The sequence below is a fragment of the Balaenoptera borealis genome, assembly GCF_965194805.1.
Source record: "Balaenoptera borealis genome assembly, chromosome: 17".
Classification (NCBI taxonomy): Eukaryota; Metazoa; Chordata; class Mammalia; order Artiodactyla; family Balaenopteridae; genus Balaenoptera; species Balaenoptera borealis.
The window spans coordinates 67,433,808-67,458,533 of NC_138876.1; the positions used below are offsets into that span (position 1 = coordinate 67,433,808).

A 24,726-nucleotide genomic window follows, 5' to 3' on the forward strand; every position below is an offset into this window, starting at 1 on the left:
GACCTAATTTACCTGCGTTAGTAATTCGTGAAAGGGAAGCAATAGTCATGGAAGACAGAGAAATCAAAGCAGTTCTCTAAAATTAATTAATACCTATTGGTCTCTGACTTCTGGTTACTTCTATGAGACTAGTCAACAAGTATACTTGCCTTGGCTTATTTTACACAAGTTTTTATGGGAGGGTTCTATGACTGATCACTTGAAGTTATCAAAGTTTCTTTAAGTCTTCTCTTATCCTTTGATGAGGTAATATTCACTGAGAGTCTTATATGATGTAATGTAATTTGTTCAAGGCTTTGATGAGGTTGGTTGTTTGTTTGTTGCCAAGATAGATAGCTCCCACTTTAAAAATCTCCCAGTATAAAATTGGCATGTCACTTTGGAGGCTTGTTGGCCCATTATTTTGTAGGTCTCTGTGGGTCCTAAATAGCTTTGTGAGGAACATCACTGGCGTTCCCTCAGGGCTGCGGCCTTCCAGCTAGGAATCGTCCCTGGACATGTCTCTTAATTTTCATAGGGGAACATCATTTCCATTCTCAGTGCAGCTAACTTAGTAACAGAAAGCTCAAGTCTCCTCTCAAGCCAGCAGCCAAGAATCACTTTCCTCCAAGTAACTCATCAGTATAACCTCCTCCCTCATTGCTGTCTAGAACCCAAGTGGAAACTTGCTTCTGTTAGCTGCTAGAAGGGTAAATAATGGCCTCATTCTTCTAGATATTTTCAGTTTTACCCTTAAGATAAGCAAGATGCCTGCCATTCATGTTCTGTGCTCTGAAGTGCCGAGTCAGCCATATGGAGTCCAGTGTAATCAGCCTTAGGAGTCAGAGTCTTGTGAAACCTGCTGTTTTATTTACCAGGAGGGTATGTTCCTGGCATCACACACACCCTTCTCAATGAGCAGTCCCATGAGGCATTTCCTTCTCGTTTCTGTAGAGAAATTGGTTTGTCTCACCTTATATGCCCCATGAGTCTTTGAACTATTTGCGCCTCTGCCTGTGTTGACTGCAGACTTAGGGCAAGCAGACCTGGGCTGACCACTCTCCTCCCAGCTTTATTTTATTTACATTGCCCACTCCAGTGTTTCGTCTAATGCACTCGTTCATTGTTTTAAAAGACTGCTATAGAGTTATTGTGTATACATTTGGTGGGTATCTTAAACCCTTTTTGGAGAAAGGTAGGATGTAAATTACTCAGAAAATAAAATAAAGAATTTAAATGTTTTATTCAATAAGAATAAGGGCCAGAGAAAAGATTCACCACAACTACTCATGCTCAGGAAGCACCTGTTTTGCAAACTACATTACAACCATCTTTGAAATGCTGCCATTTTGGTTAATGTACGCACAAAAATCTCTTCAGGATTCTCATAATAATAACCTCCCAAGAGCACACGTGTCTCCATCTCTTCTTCTCTCTGCCCAGAGTCTCATACCTCTTCGTCTAATTCATAGGCTTGTATTCATTTCAGTTCAGCTAATCTATATAAAGAAGCATGTTGCCAATTGTAATATGTTTCCCAAAGGTAAGAATTCATTTTCTCTACCTCTGACATCGTTTTCAACTTCTGTAGTTTCTTTTCTTTTCCATCCCCGATGACATCTTAAATGTTCTGAGCATTCTAAGAATTTTCTTTCTGAGGGATCACTTTTCTTTCCAGCTTCCCATTTAGTGTTTTCCCTAATGTGTCCATTTCAGTACATTTGTTCATCTAATTAACTCCCTTGACTCAGCTGTGATGTTGAGAAAGGTTATAGAGGAAGCACGTTTCTGTTGAGATTTATTCCTTAATCTTGCCATTAAATTTTGTTACATTGTTCCTGTTCCAGTATTGAAGGAAGGGCAAAAAGCATGGTTTCTTCTACTGCCACCTGTGAATGAGGATTTGATGATGTTCTCCAACGTGTCCTTAGCTCATCATTGTGCATCTCTTAATTACAAAGTACTCTTAGGTTCAGTGGGGATACAGAGAGCAACAGGGTTATTCTCTGTCCTTAAGGAGCATTCTGTGTGAACAGTCAAACCTAAGAAAGGTTGAGTTGAAACAGTGTAGTGCTAGGAGAAGCAGCAAAATGCTCCAGAAGAATGCAGGAACCAGAGATTTCTTATGTAAAGTGTTTGGGAAAAAAACTAATAAAGGAGGTAAAATTTATCCTCAGCATCAGAAGATGGGAATGAGTGAGGGACAGAGGATAGGGAAGGGATATTCATCCAAGGCTGGAGATATAGACCCTTTTCAATGAGCTCAGTGATGGTATCATTTCCATCAGAACAAACTTAAAGTATACTTACATTTCACTGAAGGATGAACAGCATTTCTAAGCTGGAAGATCACTTTATGACTGTCTTTACCAGTAAGATACCTGAATCCCGGGAGGTGACTTGGAACAGTTCACTTCACACGACGGCACTAACACGTCGTACAAAATACTGCAGCATAAAATTATCTTACCTACTCTTCATAATGGTGTCATCCTCATTTTATTGTTGGAGAAGCTGAAGTCCAGATAATGTGCAGATAATTGTTTAAATGACAACTTACCACGCCCATTCAGATCATACTGTCTGGATTCGTAGGTTACACTGTCCACTGTGATGACATTTGAACTGCTTAGTTTTCCATGCTCTGTCCTGTAAGTTAAGAAAAGTGGAGATGGACTAAAACCTGCCGGATCCACCCCCTCCATAGGTGGATCATTTCCCAAACATTGAAAGAGAAGAAGGTCGTATTTTCAGAGTCAGTGCAGGTTCCATAATTGATGTGGCCAAGCCTGGGTCCTGGGCAGCTCCCCTCCCCCAGCCCCAAACCTCTGGGAGAAGGTGGCAGCCAAAGCTCCCCATCCAGGAGCCCATCAGAGGCTGGACCACCTGACGCTGTTCTCATCACTGCAAAGCAAGGCTTGTGGCATAGAGAAGTGATGCTCTCTCTGAGAAAAGTCAAGGCATGTCCAGTTAAGTGTATGAGGCAGAGAAGGCAGGTAGAATGAGAGAAGTCATCTCAAAGCCTAGAGGAAGCCCTGTTCAATCTACCCTCCACTTTTCAACCCAAATATGGCCTCACTTTTCTTTTACTGTGAAGGGTAAGGTCTACCCCTAGCTCTGCACTGGATGAAGTCAGCTGAACCCAGAGGATAGAATAAGGAACTGAGTGTGTCTGAGTTCTCTTTCTGTCAGATCCTCCCTGAAAGTGCGTGACACCACGTTGATTAGTACTCACTTACGACACATTCCTTAAGAGAGTGTTTAAAATTAAATTTTACCCTGTGGATTATCGGTGATCGTGTGCATTTTGTGAACCAGGGATGTTCCATGTGCCAGGTTGTTAGTTCATTCAACAACAAATGTTTTTTGAGCCTCCGGAATGTTCCAGGCTCTGTTCTTGACACAGGGGACTCAGCAGTGAACAAAATGAAGTCTGTGCCCTCTGGGAGTTTACATTCCACCAGAGCACACAGACAATAGTAAATATAAAAATGCATCTAGTCGACAGAAGTGCCTGGAAGGATGACCTGGTGTGTAAAGAGAAGAGAGTTAGGGCAGGTGAACTGTTTCAGAAGAGTGGTCCAGCAGGGTGACATTTTAACAGACACCCGGAAGGAGTGAGGAAAGAACCACCTTGATATCTAGGGGAAGAGTGTTCTGGGAGAGGAAACAGAATTACCAAGGCCTGGCGGGGGGGGGGGGGGGCAGTGTGGTTGGAGCCCATTGGCCGAGGAGAGTGTCAGGGCTGAGGGTGGGGAGGTAGAGAGGCCAGATCACAGCAGGCATGTGGGCATGGGGCAAACTTTGGATTTTGTTTTGAGTGCGGTGAGAAGTGTTTAAGCAGAAAAGTGACAAGATGTCATGACATTTAAAAGGAATCTGTCTGGTTGTTGGGCAGAGAATGGTCTGGGGCAGGGCAAGATGGGGAACGGAGCCATCAAGTAAGAGATGCTTCCAGTGGTCCAGGTGAGATGTAATGGGGGCCAGGTTTGGTGCTTGCGGTGGAGGTGGTGATGGCAGTCAGACTTGAGGGGGATTAGAGGGTAGAGCTACCACGATTTGTCAGTGGATTAAATGTGAGAAATAAGAAGAGAGGCGTCATGGGTGACACCGTGCTTTGGGGCCCAAATAGCTAGAAAAGTGCATTTGCCATTTATCGATATGGAGAAAATGGCAGGAAGAGAAGGTGGCGTTGAGGACATCAGGATTTCCGTTTGAGTTTGAGATGCCTGTTCAAAATCCGAAGGGGAGATGGCAAGTAAGTTGTTGGATAAATAAGTCTGATGTTCATAGGTTACTTGAGGGCCTAAATGTGTCAGCACAAATGCCACTTAGAGTTGACGTGCCTGGATGAGTTAAGCAGGGCAGCGAGTGTGAACGCAGAGAGCCAGAGGAGGCATGGGGCCAAGGGAAGTAAGCATCCACAAGTGAGGTGTGATCCACTGTGTGTAATGCTGGTGAAGGCTTGAGAAAATGGAAATCGACACTGTGCCATTGGATTGGACAGAGCAGGGATGCTGGTGGCATGTTGGAGAAAGTAGCGTGATGGGGATGGATTCAAAAGAGAGGGGGAGGAGAAGAAATTGATGCAGCTAATACAATTCTTTCAGTTATTTTCGCTGTACACTATAGGGTAATAGAGAAATGGGGCAGAAACTAGAGGGAGAATTTGGGGGTATTTTTAGGCAGGAAATATATCCAACCTGTATACATAGGTGAGTGATCCGGAAGAACACTGGCTGAAGTAGGTGACAGGGGGCTGGGGTCTCATGCCCAAATGAGGGGCTGGCCTTGGGAGAGCAGAAATTCATCCATCCTAACAAGAGGGCAGGAGACTGTTCCTGAAAAGTGCTGGCAGGGTGTTTACCCAGGCATGGAAATTGTGGAGAGCGGGTACTTCTATTTTTTCAGTGAATGAGGGGGCAGGTAGGCAGGTTTCTTGCTTGAGGCTAGAAGGAGACTTAGTCCTGAGGGTCAAGCTGTCCCATGCTGTCGCTTGCGACGCCTCAGTATGTCATGAATATAGGCAGCGTTGAGACTCTGTGAAGGCAGGAACCGCCATCCGGCTCGGTTGGGTCCCCAGTGCTTAGCACGTTGCCTGGCGCAAAGTAGGTGCTCTGTCTCAGCATATAATCCTAAAGTGGCGTTTCCTCCACTGGCTCAGGGATTTGTTCGTGGCAGCCACAGGCAGGATGGCTACATGGTTTGTGGGCCCTAGGGCACAAAATGCAGGCCCTTTGTTCATAGATCAAGACTTTCAAAACCACACAGCAGAGCCTTCAACCACGTGCAGGGCCCATCTGAGCACAGGGCCCCTTGTGACTGCTCAGGCCACAAGTCCATGGAGCTGGCCTGGTACACAGTTACCAGTCGAATCTGATCAAGCACATCCGTGGGCAGTAGGCCAGGGGCACTGGCCAGAGCTAGGACTTCCTGAGAAGATAGCATTACGTGTTTACGTTTCTCTCAGAAGTTTAAGAAAGAAGGATCAAATCCAAAAGAGAAGCTGCTGGCATCACAGATGGAAAGAGGTGAAGGTATTAGCAGCATTCTAAGAAAGCGGAAGATGCATCAGAGCTGTTTAGAAACCTTTATCACCAAAAACATTTGCTGGGGGTGTCTCCTGAGTCAGAATTCCCCAAATCACAACAGTGGAAAGGGGAAGGTGGGAAAAATTGAAACTCGGCAATAGAGTTTACAGTCCATTATCAGTACAGATGTGGCATTAATGACTAATTTAAAAAGAAAAGACATAAGAAAATCCTCCCCATTCATTCCTCAAACTCCAGCAGAGAAGGACAGTATGAATGGAAGATTAGATCCAGGGCAAGGATAAGATGACCAATTTTTAACTGCTTTAAAATTGACTTGTTTCAAAGATTGCTTTCAAAAAACAATCTATAAAGGTCTTTTTGAAGACGTTTTCCAACATTGTTCCCCTTTTATTGGGGGAAAAAAAAAAGCAAGTTAGTTGAATGAGTGTGTGTATGTATATACGTCCGTGCTCTGCTGTGAGCATTTGTCTTCTATGGTAGTGACTGTCACCGGGCAGTGCAAGCGTGAAGTTTAGGCCGCCACTGGAATTTCTTTAGAGTTTGGAGAGTAATGGGAATTTCGGGGAGTTTTTTATTGTCTGAAACTACTTTATTTTCATTTTCATTCAGGATGACTTCAATCTACTAATAAGCGAACATCGGGAAAGATCAGGAACATTAGTTTAGAACATTCGATCAAGAACAATTAGTTTACTTGTTATCCAGTTTTATATCTTTAATTGTTCCCAAAGTAACACGAGCCTTGTCAACTGTATTTTTTTTAAGTGACAACGTTAATTTATTCTGTTTTACTGTCAAAGACTATCAAGCTTTAAAAATAAATGTCAAGAGCCTAATCAAATTTAATCAGGTCTTTTTACCAAATGTATAAATGTCTACTGTACATTGTATGCAGTGTTCACAAATATACATTATATATAATGCTCACATTGACAAGAGATCACTAGCTCTCTATCTCAATACACCATGTCAAAATGGACATTGACTGATTTTCCTCTTCCTGAATAGGAAGCAATAAATACATGAATACATGGCAATCATTATCTCAAAAGAAGTATCAGTGCTTACCAAGCGTGCTACAAATTCAAACTGGTCAGAAACCATTGTCAGAAAACGTCCGGGAATATCAGTTTTCAACTCTGAGGATCTCGGACTAGAGAGGTTGATTCCAGGCTGACTTACAGGAGAGGAGAATCCGTTTTACAGAGTGTTGTTGGGTGACTGTGGGAGAGCCTGGGAAGGAATAGCTGTCAGATTCAGTTGTCAGAGGTGACTGCAAGTCAAGGAAAATCCAAGTGTTCGGTGTGCAAGGCATACGTGCTCCTTTTCCATTTGCCCTTTCACCTAATTTCCTAATTCTCCTGTACAGTCATCCCTCAGTATCCTGGGGGATTGGTTCTAGGACACGCTCCCTCCGCCCCATACCAGAATCCACGGATGCTCAAGTCCCTTATATAAAATGGTGTAGTTGTTTGCATATATCCTATGCACATCCTTCTCTATACTTTAAATCCTCTCTAGATTACATATAATACCTGATATAATGGAAATGCTATGTAAAGAGTTGGCAGCACGTGGCATATTCAAGTCTTGCTTTTTGGAACTTTCTGGAATTTTTAAAAATATTTTTGATCTGTGGATGCTACACTTGAGGATACAGAGGACTGACTGGATAGTGAACAGTATGGCTTGACCATGGCAGGCAGGGCCTTTGAGTTTTTCTTTTCCTCATGAACAAACTTAGCTCATCATGCAGCGTCACTGGAGCTTGCCTGCTTCTGTCATTTGTCACTGTGTCCTCCAGATTCAGTCAACTGCAAAGAGCCCAGTAAACAAGCGTCCCCAAGGTCGCACACCTGGAACAGTGCCCATCGTACAGTGGTTTCGTTAGGCTTGGTGCCTGCACGGAGATCTGTTCTGTTGGAGATGAGAACACAGAATCCCTCCCAGGATGGGAGGTGTCGGTGCCCGTATCAACCCGAGGAGAATCTGTAATCTGTTTTGCATGTCAAGTTACTGTGTTCGTGAGAAAAACAAAATCCTGTCCTCCTCTTGCTTTGTTTGCATATTCAAGACAGGGATGTTTTGACAGCATGATGGCTCAGCTCTCTTAACACCTGGGATAGGGCCTTTTAAAAAGTATATATTAAATTCCTTTTCTCCTTGTTATCAGCTCCCCCAGAATTAGCTCCTTCTTTTGGACCTCGTTCTCCAGTTAGTTCAGCAACATGTTTCACTTACTATCTTTACTACACAGTTTTACCATTTACCATTTAACAGGTTTGAAGAAGTGCTACCACCCAGAAAAGTCAGGTGACAGTCGCTTGCTTGAATCTCAGTCACAACAGAGTTACTTACTTGAATCTCATAGTCACACAGTTACATTAATGAATGCAATTATATCCTCCCACAAGCCAAATCTGCTTTGTAAATAAAGTTTTATTGAAATACTCCCATACTCCTTCACCAACATCCTGTATGGGGTTGCTTTTGCAGCATAATGGCGGAGTTGAGTCACTGCAACAGAGACCACATAGCCCACAAAGCCTAAAATATTTACTGTCTGATTCTTTGCCAAAAAAATGTGCTGACCTTCAATTTCAATATGTCCAAAGTTGGACCCAAATTCTCACCTACATTTTTCCCTCCATCCCTCCTTCTTCCTAAGCCCCATGATCATACTACAACCTGCCTAGTTGCCAAACCACTAGCATGAGCATCAACCTTCCCCCTTCTTCTTTATCCCATTAGTTATGGATTTCACTGCCAAATGACTCTTTGAACCTGTAACTCTTCCTTATCCCCACTACCTGCATCTGGGCCACCAGCATCCATCACCTGGATGACTGAATTATCTTCCCGACTGGTCTCCCTTTCTCAGTCTTCATTTGTCTCCAGGACCCTTGCTACACTGGAGCTAGAGTCCTCCATCTAAAAATGTAAATTTGATGACATCGGCCCCTTGTTGAATTCTTTGCCTGCCACTCCAGCCTCATCTCTGTACTCTATAGCGTCAGGTCACATTGATTGTTTTTCAGTTCTTCAACATGCTCTCTCTGCACCTTCACACGTGCTCATGTGACTACTTGGAGCGCATTTATATACCCTTTTTATTGGCATGTTTGTCTTACATCATGAGGAACCTTCTATGACCCTGCAAATCTGAGTTACATGGACTTCCTCTGTGGTCACCTAGCATTCTGCTTTTCCCGTTTCATAACCTTTTCCAAGTTGTTTTGTAATCTCTCATTTTTATTCATGAATCAGTGCCTTCCTCTGAATGTTAAACTCCAAGAAGGCAGGAACCATATCTGTTTGGTATACATCATTATACTTCAGGATCCTAGTACAGTGCCTAGAATAGCGTGAACATTCAGTCAGTGTTTGTTAAATGAATGCTCTTCTGAGTGTTTTCACATCCATTATCTCAGTGGGGGTAAAGTTGAACAATTTAGAGAGGATTGTAGTGAAACATGAGATGTTAGTGGATTAGAAGATTAAATTATTTGTTGTTTTGTACTTGTAGGAGGAAGGAGAACTAAGAGACGGGAAAGCTGGTTAGGAGAGTAGAAGCATTTAATTCTACCTCGTAAAACAAAGAGGAGGAGTTTTGGAAAAAAACTAGCTTGCATTATTCAAATTTCATATTCCTTCTAATAAGTTGTCAGATTGTCCATCTTTTAGGGCTTCTTTTCTTCACCTGGAAAAACTTTACATAGCATGATTTAAAAGTCTTCTTGTAGACTTTGATCATTGAATTTGTTTTCTTTGGGGGGAGGTTTACAGAAGTAAGTAATCGATTTCATTATAGCTTTTCTATTTCCAAACAAATTGAGATGGAATGTATTTTTAAAGATTTAATTGAGTTTTTAAAAAAGGGATAAAGAAGTAAACACCAAGAAATAAAGGAATAGGCAATCAACTGGAGGAAATCTAGGCTCAGAAAACTTAGGTAAGATAAACTACTTTGAGGACAAAATTATCTCTAAACTATCTGGAAGTTGAGGTGTAAAGCAATAATGCGATAAGACACATTGCCTGGTGTCTTTAGCTTCTTCTCAGATATGAACTTCCAAAGCTGGAGAGCTCAGCACCATTCAGGATAGACTTTACAGACAAGTACTTGAAGTCCAGCTCCATTTTGAAACTGTTAAAAGAGATTGATGTGTGTTCTGTATAGGGTGGTGGCTATAAAGATTCTGTATGGAGATGTAGATCGCAGAATATTTAAAGAAAAAAGAGGTCAAGACTTTTTCTTTAAAACACAACTTTGAATCTAATGAACTCCATAAAAAATTCATTTGAACTTCCTAATTCTCTATAAAACATGGAAGAGAGATGCTTGGTTTGGAACATCTTGAGAAGATGCCACAAACATCTACCTCTGCAAGAAAAGAATCTAATATAGATTTAGAGAATGCTTATCGTTCACCAGGCGGCACTGTATTCTAACAGTTCTATGAGATGAGTTAGCTCAGCATTTATGTTAATCATCCCGATTAACATAAATTGAGCATTGAGTGGAGTTGTTTTGAATTTTCTGGCCGTAATTAACCAAGAGCCTTGTAAGTCATCATGGTGGTTTCTAGGTTCAAGGATAACATGTCCAGTTTATATGAGGAAGTTTGCTATCTTGTTTGCTATGCCAGAGGACATGCAAAAGCTACATCTAAAATTGATAGGAATCAATTAGGTTTTCAGGTTAAACAAGAGACATAGGGCTGTTTCATGTGATTTAGAAACAGAATTTACTCTGTCAGAGTCCATTCCTATCTACCCTGACTCATAAGGCTTTGGAGAAGCACTTCAACTTGGAGGTAATACTGAGATCGCACAGTTTGACACACGGAAAGCCTTGTTGGTAGAGTCAAAGCTGATAGTACATTAATAAAGCCTACCACGTCTTTAGCTGTTCTCCACAGTTCTCTGTTTGGTGAAATGTCACATCAGCGTCTTCGTGAGAATAATCATTCCTCTTATTAGACTGAGAGATTCCAGCCCATATCTAGTAGAGTGATCTGGCAAAGAGGCTGGGGGAGAGCCAGCACCCCGGCGCATCTGGAGTTTGGGCAGGTAGAGACTGTCTGATGGGTGAATTGGATGGACTATGAAAAGAACGTACCTAGGGCTAAGAGTAGAGGGTTTTTTGTTTATTCTGGAAACAGGATAAGAGTCTCTTCCCGACTCCACAACCACTGCCCAGCTCTTCCTCTGAGCTGGTTGGGGGTTGTTTTTAATTTTGTGGTTTCTCTACGATTATTTCTGTGGTTTTTCTGAGTTTCCCAGATGCGTACTTTTAATGTGCTGCCTGGTTTGGGATATTTGGTTCAAAGAGATGAAGACACAGGAAGAGCCTGTGATGAATGCCGTAGAGTATGGCATGGCTCGTACATGAGCTCTCCTCATCTTGCCGCTCCCTTGTTCTCACATAAAATGAGGGAGAAAATGGAGAATTTTAAATTTTCAAAGAAAAATCCATCTGATTCCATTTTCCCTGGCCCAGGGGTTTTTCTTTTCATTTCGTTCCATGAACCAGAAGCCTTTCTTTTTTTAAATTTATTTATTTATTTATTTTTGCGGGGGGCTACTCTTCGTTGCGGTGCGCGGGCTTCTCGTTGTGGTGGCTTCGCTTGTTGCGGAGCATGGGCTCTAGGCACGCGGGCTTCAGTAGCTGTGGCACGTGGGCTCAGTAGTTGTGGCTCGAAGGCTCTAGAGCGCAGGCTCCGTAGTTGTGGCGTGCAGGCTTAGTTGCTCCGCAGCATGTGGAATCTTCCCGTACCAGGGCTCAAACCCGTGTCTCCTGCATTGGCAGGTGAATTCTTAACCACTGTGCCACCAGGGAAGCCCCAGAAGCCTTTCTGTAGGCAGGAGCATGGCTGGTAAGGCAATTGTGTGGACCTCTCAGTATGGCCAGGAGCTCTTTGTGGGATGAGAGAGAAGCAAGTGGACCTGGAGATGGGGACACGTTGTCTCACCTCAGAGAACCACAAAGAAAATCTCCCCCACTTGGTACAACCTGTTGTCTCCCACCTTCCATTAATTTTTAATTATTTCTAATCACACATTCTTTCCAAACAAGTCTAGCATCAACTATCTCTTAAATTATTTACTGATGTCCGTAAAAGATAATGTAGAATTTGAGCAGAATGAAATGTGCTTTACTTTTCCGACTTCCCTATGGATTAAAACAAGGATAATCTTGGCACCGTGGTGATAGACCAAGAGATGAAAGTCCTTGCTGTATTTCCACAGAGTACAGTACAATCCACAGCCCGTCAACACCCATTAAAGATTCAGATTCTGATCGATTGCGTCGAGGTTCAGATGGGAAGTCACGTGGACGGGGCCGAAGAAACAATAATCCTTCTCCTCCGCCAGATTCTGATCTTGAGGTATGTCATTGCCAAGGCCTGAATAAATAGTGAGGTGTTTTAGTAGCTAACTGGTGATTCTGTATACCTGCTGTGAGCAAGGTGTCCAAATGCCTTTATTACTGCATTCTGTTCCATATTAACTATAAGTAAGCCAGTTTTTTTCCCATATTGAAGATAAAGCAGTTATTTATTTCTGTTTTCTCTTCTACTTTAACTATGTAGTAAAGCATTTTTTTTTCCTCTTTAGTGAAACATCATAAATTATATAATCCTGCTTTGACAAAATTCTCTTGTACTGCTCTGTCATTGCCATTTAAAATAAGTGTTGTACGAAAACTGCTTAATAAAATCCACTCAGAAATTAAAGACACGCTATGTATATTGAGAAAGGAAAACCCAGGATATTCTAAACAGAAGTGGTTATCACCTTATGAGACATATTTTGGTGGAGTTCAAAGCAGGAGGGATTAAATAAAACTTTAAAGGGTGATAGATTTCATAGCCTTGAATCCACTGGAATTAAGTTTCTTTTTATTGCCCAAGTGAAACTGATGGTAGAAAACATGATTCTTTTAGCTGAAAAGATGGAAAATTTCCAGCAGAACTTGTGTGTATGAATATGTACTGGTGTAAGTGGGATTGGTAAGAAGAAGAAAAGCAGGCTTGGGAGGCCTTTTGTGGTATCTCAAAGACCTTTTTGAAATGAGTTCCTTCAATAATTCGATTCCAAATACCCCAAGAGTGTGTCAGGAGCATGTGTGTTGCGTCCGCTTAAGTTGTTAACTCTGAAATCTGAAGAAAATTGGGCAGGAACAATATATCATCCATTTGATAACATCGCAATAGATAACCTAAGGTGAATAGATAATGTACAGTTTCAGTTTTTATGTGCAATTTTTAAATATTTGGCTTGATAAGAATAAAACACAAGATTAGTTATTTGAACACTTCTTAATGAACAGAGAGCAGAGATAAGGAAAAGATCAGTTGAGTGATTTTTCATTGATTGCCCCTCTCTGTCTTAGAAGTTATAAACAAACTCATTTTAGCTTATGTTTCATTTCTTTGGAACTAAGACTAAGAAGCAACTACAGAAGTAGAAAGGACATATAGTCTTTTTTCCTATATTTATGTCAGTGTTGCTAATGTATTTATCCTCTTGTACCTCATTTGAGGTTATATCTGAGGAAAGCTAGGAGATACCCTTTGGAACAGCTGTGTTTAAAAAAAATAGTAAATTCACATTTTTCATTTGTCTCCCATTTAAAGACTACCTTTTCATGTTGAAGTTAGCTGAATAGCAGGTTTCTCAACCAAGGGAAAGACACAGTGATTGGTTCTTCCTTTGTAGAGGGTGTTCATCTGGGACTTGGACGAGACAATCATCGTTTTCCACTCCTTGCTCACTGGGTCCTACGCCAACAGATACGGGAGGGTGAGTACCACAAGGCATCAGTTTTTAATTTCTTTAGAGTAAGTATTCCTAGAATTGAATATTTTTATCCAAATGGGAATGTGGCTTAACTTTAAATAATACATTTAAAATATAAAAAGGAAGATAACCTGATTTATTGAAAGAGTCAAATATATATGTACAACAAGAACATATAAATGAACAGAAGGAGTTCTTTTTAGGCTCTTAAAAATGAGATAAACTTTATGCAATTACATTCATTCTTACTTCAGACCCCAATGAATACAGGTGATTGGATACTATTCTAGGATGAAATAGTAAAATATATAGATGATACAGAAAGGTCTTTTGCGTTGTATTTTTTTGTCACGTCCTTTTATTCTTTTTATTCCCAACATATTCAATGGAGCAAATATTGCGCTTGATCTTGTCTTCCGTGATTACCAGTGTTAGTATTTTATTTTCAAAGCACCTGTTATGAATGTCTTTATTAGTCCCTTTGCTGTGGGGCTAAATTTACGTGAATGGTTTGTAAAATCAGGCCTCTGAATGACAAAGGACCAATACGACCAATTCTGAGTCGTTACAATATTTATCTTGATGGTATAGGTACAGAATAATGTTACAGATCACCTTCCATGAGTACAACTTCAATTTCAATCTTCTGCATTTGGGTTTCTCAAAACCTTGGAAATCCTTTCTGATTGCTTGGTGGTTCCATAAACCTTTCCCATGCAAAAATCATGTTATTTAAAGTGCATTTAAGTAATTTCTGAAATATCCTGTGAATATGATATTTTTCATCTTTTTAATCTTTAAAGAAATAACTATTGTAAGTCTTAGATCCTTGAAGCTATTGGTGTGAAGCCTTAGGAAGTGAATTCTTGTGTCTTGGTGACTCCAGATTTGTATCACAGTTAAGTGTTAAAATTGATACTTGTAAAATGGTCATGCTGTCTTTACAGATTTTATGCAGGTAATTCATTCTTTCAATAAATGGTTATTTCAGTAAATACATATTGAGCACCTGATGTGTAGGTATCTGAAGGTGAAAGGAGAGAAATGATCAATGAGCTTCACAATGCAACCTTCCTTCCTTTAACCCTAAAGCTACACCTAATCCAAAAAAGGGTTGGAAAAATGCACATTTATAAGAGCAAGAATATTCCACCATTTGAATGTCTGTCAGAAATAAGATATCTGTAAAACACAATATGCCCCATCTTATTGTTAAACAAATTTTCTGTGAGAAGACAGTTAACAGAAACACAGATTATAAAAAAATAAGGTCATAGAATCAGTCATTCAAAATAAATCTCTATTTGTGGCTAGCACATAATAAGGATTCAATAAATATTAGTTGTGATTTTTTATATTATTTCTTCTATCAATACTATTACTATCCCTATTTCTACAAAAACTACTACTTTAAAAGCCTGAAATATCAAAGTGTAATGAATATGAAGAGTCTTGAAGATCATCTTAACAGAACCATTTTAATCTCCCTACAGCTAACTCCTAAGGAAGAGAGCTAGCTCCTGGAACTCACTCAAAAGTGTTGAAAAGGGCATGCACTTAGGAAACCAACATTTGAAAACCACCCAGAAAGTCTCAAGTCTTTAAAAGCTTTGTCACTAGAGGCCAAATTGATGTAAGGAGAGTTGTCTTGATCAGTACACTGTTAGCCATTGAAAGGGGTCAGCTTAGAGAGAGGTGGTGAACATCCCATGACCGCACGACCTCGTGTCAATCTCTGGCCATAAATTATTGGTTTACACATGGAGTTCACACCTAACATAGAAGCCACTGGCAGCTTAGAATTTTTCATTTGGATTCTTGACAAGATCTAAACCAAACATTACAAATATCATGAATTTTATTTTTACAAGTGTCAACCATTAGTATTTTGAGACTTCAACCGATAGTATTTTGTTTGTTTGTATGTTTAGTTTTCTCATACTAGGGCATGTGATAAAAACTTTTACCTTCTGTAATTTCCCAAAGCCAAATGTATATATTCTTTCAAGTATGGATGATTTGAGATGTTTAAATGTAAGCTTACCTTTTGTTTATAAGTTGATGGGGGTTGGGAAGAGAACAACTTCAGAAAGCCTGGTTGGGGAAACTCTTCCTGAGCATGACCCTTTGAGCCTGAGGTCAGAATGACCTGAAGGGTCCAGTTGAGAATGTGCCTATCAGGAGAAAGAGTGTTCTAAGCAGAGGAAACAGCAAGCACAGAGGCAGGAAAGGGTTTGATGTTTGAGAGACAAAGAGGCCGGTGTTGCCTAGCTTAGTGTTGGAGATGCAGAGTCAAGAGAGGTGTGGGCTGGGATGAGGGCAGGTACAAAGCGCCTCCCAACCATGGTCAGCAGGGTTAATCTCATTGCACATTCCGTAGGAAATCCTTGGAAGACTTTGAACGGGGACGTGACAAGGTCTGATTTAGATTTTTAGATTACTTTGGTTGTGTGTGGAGGATTAATGGTATGGGGAGAGGGGTGGGGGAACAGAGAGGAGGTTTCAGGGGTGATCTGATGCATTAGCAGTGCAGATGGAGAAGCTGATTGGATGATGGATTCTATTGTGTTACTGAGTCTAAGCTCGTACTCCTGACTGCACGACAGGCCAGTAATCGAGAGACAAGTTGTTGGGGCAAGGAATAACGACTTTATTCAGAAAGCCAGCAAACCGAGAAGATGGTGGACTCGTGTCCCAAAGAACCATCTTGCCTGGGTTAGATTCAGTCTTCTTTTATACTGAAAGGGGAGGGAGTAAAGTCAAACATTTCCTGTTTCCCATCAGCCTCTGGAAGGGATGTGTTAATTTCCTCAGGATATTCCCTGTGAGCTAAACAAAGGTATTTTAGCTTAATGCTCATTACCTGGGAGGCAGGGTTCCCAGAGATGGGCCATTATGTATAATTTAAGCTTATAGGTGACATCCCTTTAGTGATTAACTTGTAGTAGAATACAAAAGGTTCTTCCCTATTACAATTGCAGATAGAGAATTAGGATTTAATTGGACTGTGCTGGCGGGCAGTAAGTAATCGGCTCAGGGTTTTGTCCTGAGCAACCGGGAGAATAGTCATAGATTTGTTGAGATGGGGAAGAACTAATTTGGAGGGAAAATGGAGAGTTCAGTGTTCTACTGGTTTGAAACGCCCTTTAGACATCCACTTGGACTAGGCAAGGAGATACTTGGAAGGTGAGCCTGGGGCATGGGGGAGTGGTCGGGGCAGGAGATGTCAGATTTAGTCAACAGTGCACAGCTCAGGATCAGAAGGTCCTCAGACACTATTAGCTTGCTTTCTTCCTAAACACCTTCTTTGTGCTGGGCACTCTTGGTCAGCCTGTGGTCTCATTGCTGGGACACGCCCCTTCCTGACTTTTGAAGATGCTATTGCTGAGGATGTTGAATTGTAGCCTGAGGCATGCAAGAAAGCTTGCTCTGTGTTCTCTTGATTAGAGAACTTTAGAGTCTGGCAGAACTGCTCTCAGATCTGATAATCATGTCTTGTAAAACTGTGTGGCTCAACAAGGATTCTTCCAAATAATAATAATAACCAAGCTGATCAGAACTTGCATCCCCCTAGAAAAATGGTACAGATGAACCGGTTTGCAGGGCAGAAATTGAGACACAGATGTACAGAACAAACGTATAGACACCAAGGGCAGAAAGTGGTGGGGAGGCTGGTGGTGGTGTGATGAATTGGGAGATTGAGATTGACATGTATACACTAATATGTATAAAATGGATAACTAATAAGAACCTGCTGTATAAAAAAATAAAATTAAAAAAAAAAAAGAACTTGCACCCCTCTTGTTTACTCGGGGCACAGGAGAGAAATCTTAGAGCAGTTCAGGGGCGGGCCGCCTTTCTTGGAGCACAGGTTCGGGGATGTTCCTGGGCTTTGTCAAGGGAGCGTGTGGCTGTGCCTTACTCTTCAGGCATATAAAGCAGTGAATACCCGACAATGTGATCCCTGTCTGGTCTCTATGGGAACCAGATACTTGAGAAGTAGCTTAGTCACAGTAGCTCAGGCTCCTGGATGAGTAGGCTATTGAGTAAGGGGATACAGGATCTGGTTGATATAATGCAAAATTAGGGCATGTTATAGCAATATGTACCCAAAAAAAGTTTGAGAAGGTCCCACCTTCCATGTAATCCTAGCTGTGGGAAGCAGTCCTGCTGGGTGTTATAAGGAAGTGTTGTTTTATAACAAAGGTGATGGGAACAAAAAGAGGGTGCTAGCTACAGTTCAGATTTTAGGGAAGAGAAAAGAAACAGCATATTAGCAGGAAAATGAAGTCCATGGGTGTTACTGTAAATTAGGTTGTTGTTAATAATATCTGTCCTAGCTTTTTTTGTTTAATGCTTCTTTTTAAGTTGCTTTCAGACTAAATCCAAATTCCCCAGTTTTACTGAAGAAAACTCGTCTTGATATTTTTTGTTGAATGTTCTCTTTAAAATAGACAATGTAATAATCTAGTTGTTAATATCAAAGCACAGACCCCAGATTTGTATTTAAAATAAGTATTGTGCTGATGTCCCAAGCATTATTCCCTTTTTGTGGGAGGACTTCCCAAGATACCCAGTATCTTGATTGTTTTAATACTTTCTTTTTATTGTTGCTTTAACACCTGTGTCTCATACAGATTTGGGCTCGAATAGGTCTTCAAAGTCTCAAGCCTCACTCATTTTACACAAAAACCTAAATGTGAACACTTAGGACAGCATAAAGCTTAGCATTTTTAATTGTAGGCCCTACTTATTAAGAATCTCCTGTGTGTCCAAGACTCATTTAACTCAACTTTAGTGCTCTGAAACTGCTATTGCCAAACCCATTTACAGATGAGGAAACTGAAGAGGTAGAGACCAAATGTGAAAAACACTTAGCATCATGTCTGGCATAAAATATGTATTAGTTGTATTTTCATGTAGCTGAACCTTGGCTGTCAAACAAAACAAAACAAAACAAAAAACTCCTTGAATCTGGCATAGTTGCTAGTGAGTAAATTATGGCAGTGTCTTTAAATTTTTGAAGTACCAATATGTGATAGGCCTTATGGTGTAATAGAAAGAGCATCATATTTGAATTCAGATAGAGCTAGACTCAGATCTAAGCTCTGATTTTCAGTTCATTGACCTTGGGCAAATTGTTTATCTATGCTGAGCCTTAGTTTCCATATCCATAAATCTGACTACTTATAACTGCTTTAAGAATTCATTGCTTTAAGTGCCAGTGATCTCGCAATAAGGCTGGAGGGGAAAAAAAAAAAAGATGTAAGTCGTGTCATGAATTTGAAGGGCCTTTTTAATAGCAATAATCCAATGATAAAAACAGCATATGTCACTGATTGATCTTGTATATGCTGTCTAAGCATTTGTTTTCTAATGTACCAGGCTTCTAGGAAGGTCCCCATTGTCATAGTGAATTTAGATCAACTAAACCTCCCTAGTGAGTGTATTACTGTGATCACATTTCATCAGCACATTGATGAAAGAAAAATTTGACGGCAGTTTATCTAACCCATTTCATCAAAACACTCTAGGTATCCAGTAAAGATAGCTGTTCTTACCCTGTTTTAGGGTAAGAACTCCCTAAAACTCCAAACTCTGTTGAGGGATAACCGCCTTCCATGGTGGCTATAGATGTCAAATTCTTAGCATGGCACCCAAGCGGCCAGACATCCAGTGTTCTCCTTGGGCTCTAGAGGATCTGGTTACTTAAACAGGATGATCTCTCTTTTGGAACCTCCAGACCGGGGGTTCATAAACTTTTTTGATAAAGGGTCAGATAATAAATATTTCAGGCTCTGTGGGCCACATCCTGTCATAACTATTCAGCTCTGCCCTGGTAGTGCAAAAACAGCCACAGATAACATGTAACTGAATAAATGTCAATAAAACTTTACTTATAGTTCCCAAGTTTGAATTTCTTGTAATTTTTACATGTCATGAAGTATGATCCTTCCACTGGATTTTAAAAATCTAGACCAGGGATTGACAGATCACATCTCATAGGCCAAATCTGGTTCGTGGCCTGTTTTTGTAGAGCTTCCGAGCTAAGAATGTTGTTTGAATTTTTAAAGGGTTATATATTAAAAAAAAAGAGAGAGAGAGATGAAGAATTTGTCTCAGAAACCGTATATGGCCTGCAAAGTCTAAAATATTTTTTGTCTGTCCCTTTAGAGAAAAGGTTTGCCTGCCCTTGCTCTAGATCATGCTCTGAACTTTGTGGTAGTTAATATTACTCCTGCCTTCAGGACATCAGGACAATTCAATGACGGCCACAGTGTGGCTGACTAGACAGTAAACTCAGTGCAGGCGTTGTGTGTCTGCATCTGGGGCCCCAGTGAAGCACAAGCCAGCACATGAATTTGTCAGGGTAGGCAGAACAGTGGTAACAAATAGGCCCCAAATCTCAGGGCTCAAACACAACAGAAATTTATCTGTTTCCTACTGAATGAATGGTCTTGAGTGGATCTTCCAGGTTGCCTGGTTTAGGCAGGCTTTGGCACTGCAGATGATGGTTGTACCATCTCACCGTGTAGCTTCTGAGGCTTCTGTGATCCTTGTCATCAGCCCTCTAGCCCACAGGGAGAAAAAGCAGGGGAGAGCGTGAGTGGCAGGCTTCATGGGCCAGGCTTAGAAGGGTACCTAACCTCTGCTCCCTTGGCCCAGTGCAAAGGAGACCAGGAGACGTAACCTAGCTGTGTGCCCAGGAAGAAACAGAGAATGGGTTTTGGTGGATGGGTGGCAGTGGCAGCCATAGTTCTCAGCTAAGAAATATTCGACAAATGACTAAAACCCAAAGCACACTTTCAAACCTTTGTGGTGGCTCTGGTCATCCCAGCAGAGCAGTGCCCTAGGGCTATGTGACAGGTGTGCTGAGTGGCCACTTGCTCCCAAAGGATGGTTCCCTGATTTTATTCTCTTCTTTGTGTATCAATGCCAAGTTAGATCAAAATGATGAAATAAATTAGGGTTCCCAATATAACCTTTGGAGACTGTGAATTGACATGGAACCTAAACTCTCAGAATGAACCAAAACACAATGTTTTTGACTATCAAAGGGATTTCCAGCTGAAAGAGCCTCCTTCATCCCCTTTTTTTGCCCTTATCCTGACAGCGGTTCTCTTTCTGTTTAACTGCCACCCTCTTCCCCCTTACTGGCTGTAACACAGACTGAAATGTATGTTCCTGCTACTTTATTGAATGAAGCCTATTTTTCACGTTCATACATGTAAAAGGGAACGCAGTGAACAAACATGAATCACCACAGCTTTCCAACCACCATACTGGCCTGCCACCACCAGCTTTGGACCTCCCTTGCTCTAAGGCCTGGAGAAGCCCCTTGGAGATAATGCAAGTCTCACTTGTTCTGTCTTAATCTTCCCATCTATAAAATGGGAGCAATCACAGGGCTGTTGGGAAAACAATGGAAAGCACCTAGAAAAATACTCATAGGTACTTTGTAATTAAGAGCTATTATTGCTTACTTTGGGGTGTTCAGAGGAGGGAGGGAGCAATAGTGAATACTTTGTTGTTCCAGGTAGCAGACTGGGAGAGGCGGAAGGAGAGCGTAACCATTTAGGGAAATGAGAGGCAAAGTGGCTGGATATCTATTAAGTACATAGAGAGGATCGGACTTGCAGAAGATGAGTAGCAGAAAATGTGTTGAAATGGTAATAAAAATACTGCACCTTTGTTCAGCTTTTACAGTCTGCACTGCCATCTCACATTCATTAAATATCCAATTAGTTCCTTCTTGTTTTCTAATGAGGAAGCTGTGGCTCAGAAGACTAAATGATTGGCCCAAGGAAGCACATCTGTTAACTGACAACATCAGGAATTTCATCTAGTCTTCTGATGGGCCCATCACCCTCAAAAGGGGGGTGCCAGGAGCCCTGAATGCCAGGATTTTGTGACGTGGGCTTGGGGATGCCATGAACAATATTGAAACAGTAGAGCAATATGATGGACGTGTACCATTTGGAAGATCGATGGTGATAGCAGAGAAGATTATTGCAGTCCTCCCGGTAGGAAATAATAAAGGTCTAAGAGAATGGCTGTAACACTAGGAAGGAGAGAGAGATAGGAGAGTGGTTACAAGTGAAATCTAGATAGGTCTTTTGATTGGATTTAGCCGTGTAGGCTTTTTGCTGGCACTGCGTGGGCCCCGACTTGGCTAGATCTGTTCTGGCTTTCTTCTCCTTCCTCCCTCTTTGTACCACGTCTTGACATCTGCCCCATGTTTGGGATTCATTGGGTTTTCTCCACAATCACAATTCATCTTTGGAATGGTGAAGTTCTTACCCTTATTCGCTACTTGGGTATTATTTTCATGATGTTGAAAGAGAGTCTCTTAAATAGGAGAAAATTAGAGCAGTCGAGTGTCACATATCTAATCAGTAAAAATGACCAGATTAGCCCTACCACAAGTTTGGATTTTTTTTCTTTTTAAAATCATTCAGTGAGTAATTCAGCTGTGATTTATTTTTCATGTGTGTACCTTCTCTCCTGGTAATCCAGATTATTTTTTAATTGACATCAGAGCTATGCCCAACTCCTAAACCTTGGCATTTCACACCAGCTGTTCAGTGATAGGGCCTTATAAAATTGCAAAAAGTTAATATACCATTGACGGTGTTGATAACTTTAGACAGGTTAGAGAAAAGAAAGAAAACAATGGAATCTTTGGGTCTCATAGGTTGTACATATCATTTACATAACACTTTTAGAAATATTTTTAAATGAAATAACATTTTAGCATTTTTTTTTTTTCTTCTCTCCAAGAAGGGAGCTAATTTTCTCATCTTATCTTTAATCCTTCCCTTGTGAGCAACCAGCATGGGGCCTTGAAAATAAGCCACTCCTGGACTCAGAGTGCCTGCCCATTCCTGTTTTTCAGCTTCTTTTTCTCCAAAACAAAAGATCCTGAATGGGGAGAATTTATTTTAAATGGCATTTGGGCCCTGTCTGTGGCTGTAATATTAGCATTCTAAACAAGGAGTTGCTTAAGGGGTCCAAAATGGGTATTTTTTTTTTTTTTCTTTCCTTTGATTGAGACTGGCCAAGATTTGTTGTTGCTTTGAGGATACTTTACAAGATTTTCACATTGACCAACAAATCCTCATAAACCTGTTCACATCCTTCGCATCACACCTCACTGGGCCACTTCAATCCCATAATTGTTCGCCAGTGGAGGCTTAGCTGCCCACATAGGATCAGAGCAGATAGAGTTTTTAGAACCTTACGTTTTAGTCCACAAATTAAAAATGTAAGTACCATATCCCAGGGAACTAGTCAGACTTTCTGAAATAGTTGAACCATCTTCTGGCACCTCTTTCTAGCCTAAGATAAACTCTTTAAATAGCATTTTTAAAACATGATAGATTCTACTTTTTGATCCAAAGTATTAGAATAGCAATTGCCGGGATTCTGTACAGGTTTGATCACATAGATGTAGTGGGGTACATATTCAGATAGGAGAGATGCAAAAGACATTTATCATGTATTTAAAAGGTACTTGGAAATTGGAAATAATAATAGATAAAAATTAAAAAGCAAAATTAATTTTTTTGGCTTTCAGTAAAATAAACCCCCAGCATCACTGGTACTTTGTAGAACCCTATTACTATTACTGTAGAATTACTACAGTAATATTACTATATTACTATTACTGTAGAATTCCTATTACTCGGAATGCTGCAGCTATCTAATATTAGAACAACGACTTAGGTATTAAAATATTTCTTAAAGGTCTCAGCTTAAATAATTTGAATTGGATAAATGTATATTACCTTATACTTTTGCTTGGTTTATTTCACTGTTAAATTTTTTTGATTTTCAGTTTAGAAAACTAAGATGGTAAAAGAAAAGGAATAAAAGGGCAAAATTTCAAGGGTGTGGAAATAGGAACCAGAGCTATGTTAACAATATGAACAATTTTTTCTTTTAATATTTTACTGGTATATCTAAGCAATAAAGAGAAATTGCTTTCTTATTAACATTTGGTGCTATTTTTAGTTGTTTTTACAGTAAAACTTAAGTGACTTATTCTTTTTGGACTACACAAGATCTAATGTAATATTTGGCATTGGAGCATTGTTAAACCAAAACTAAAAATCTTGGGATGTATCTTTTAAAATAGTCATATAAAAAAAGAGATATTTTTATGGCTAGATGAATGGTTAGCTTTAAGGTTTCTAGAGAAAGGACAAAGTATTTTATTTTTATACTCAAAATAACATTCTGGATCCTATTCTAAAAACCCAAAAAGAGATAAACAGGTTTTCCTCAAACTATCTATTTTGAGGCTCAAAGGGCCATGGACACTCTGAGCCAAAAATAGAATTTTGAGAAAGTAAATGAAAATGGGTTAAGAAAAGCATTTTTTAATCAGTCTCAGTTCGAGGGGTGGTAGATATGGGGGGTAGTCGTGTTTGCCATTAAAAATAGATTAAATTGCCATTGAAGCCACGAAATGAGAATTAGGGCTGAGTGCCTACCATCCTTCCAAACAGTTTTACAGATAGTTAAGATCAAATATCATGTACAAATACTGGAATTAGCAATGCAGATGTAACTATAATATTTCTCAACATAAATGGCCAACGAAATAATCTGAGCAGCATGAACTTCAGCTTGGTCCCTGGAATAAAGCACAAGTCATGTCAGAAAGTACCCACTTCTGCTCCTCCCCACAGATCTGGATAAGATTCCACGCTAATGCCATGTGGTCTCCATGTTAGGACTAACCAAAATTTAAGACCCCATCCAAGGAATTTATCATAGTAGAAGTAGTAGATGGTACGCAGTTCCTTAGCCTTCTGGCCTATAGTAGTTTCGTTGTGAGTAATGATCACTGAAAACATCCATTAAATAATTCAGAAAATTGTACCACCAAATGGCACCATTCCAAGTTGCACACGCAAAACCACCCGTGTTATACAGGCTGTAGTACCTAAGACACACTTGGCTGTGCACCCCTCTCCTGCCAGAGTCACCATTTATCTCCTGGTCTGATACCAATGAGTCATTCAGAATGTCAGTCCTTTATAATTTCTTTTTTTTTTTAATTTATTTTTTATACAGCAGGTTCTTATTAGTTTTCTGTTTTATTTTTTTATTTTTTATTTTTTAATTTTTTTTTGAATATTGTGCTTTTTAAAAACAATTATTTATTTTTATTTACTTATGGCTTTGTTGGGTCTTCGTTTCTGTGCGAGGGCTTTCTCTAGTTGTGGCAAGCGGGGGCCACTCTTCATCGCGGTGTGCGGGCCTCTCACTATCGCGGCCTCTCTTGTTGCAGAGCACAGGCTCCAGACGCGCAGGGTCAGTAATTGTGGCTCACGGGCCTAGCTGCTCTGCGGCATGTGGGATCTTCCCAGACCAGGGC

The 24,726-nt window shown here is 40.5% G+C and overlaps 1 protein-coding gene and 1 long non-coding RNA gene across 17 annotated transcripts in view; one reads left to right on the forward strand and one right to left on the reverse strand.

The window, feature by feature from the left end:
* EYA1 (EYA transcriptional coactivator and phosphatase 1) overlaps positions 1–24,726 on the forward strand; it is a 324,909-nt gene that overhangs the window by 238,015 nt on the left and 62,168 nt on the right. For all 15 annotated transcript variants that reach the window (XM_082363451.1, XM_082363452.1, XM_082363442.1 and 12 more), the window contains 2 exons: positions 11,787–11,926; positions 13,260–13,343. In XM_082363451.1, coding sequence (XP_082219577.1) covers positions 11,787–11,926; positions 13,260–13,343 — 224 coding nt within the window. The remainder of the gene's footprint in view (positions 1–11,786; positions 11,927–13,259; positions 13,344–24,726) is intronic.
* LOC309614839 overlaps positions 17,033–24,726 on the reverse strand; it is a 154,526-nt gene continuing 146,832 nt past the window's right edge. For both annotated transcript variants that reach the window (XR_014236416.1, XR_014236417.1), the window contains one exon: positions 17,033–24,440. This is a non-coding gene — a long non-coding RNA (uncharacterized lncRNA). The remainder of the gene's footprint in view (positions 24,441–24,726) is intronic.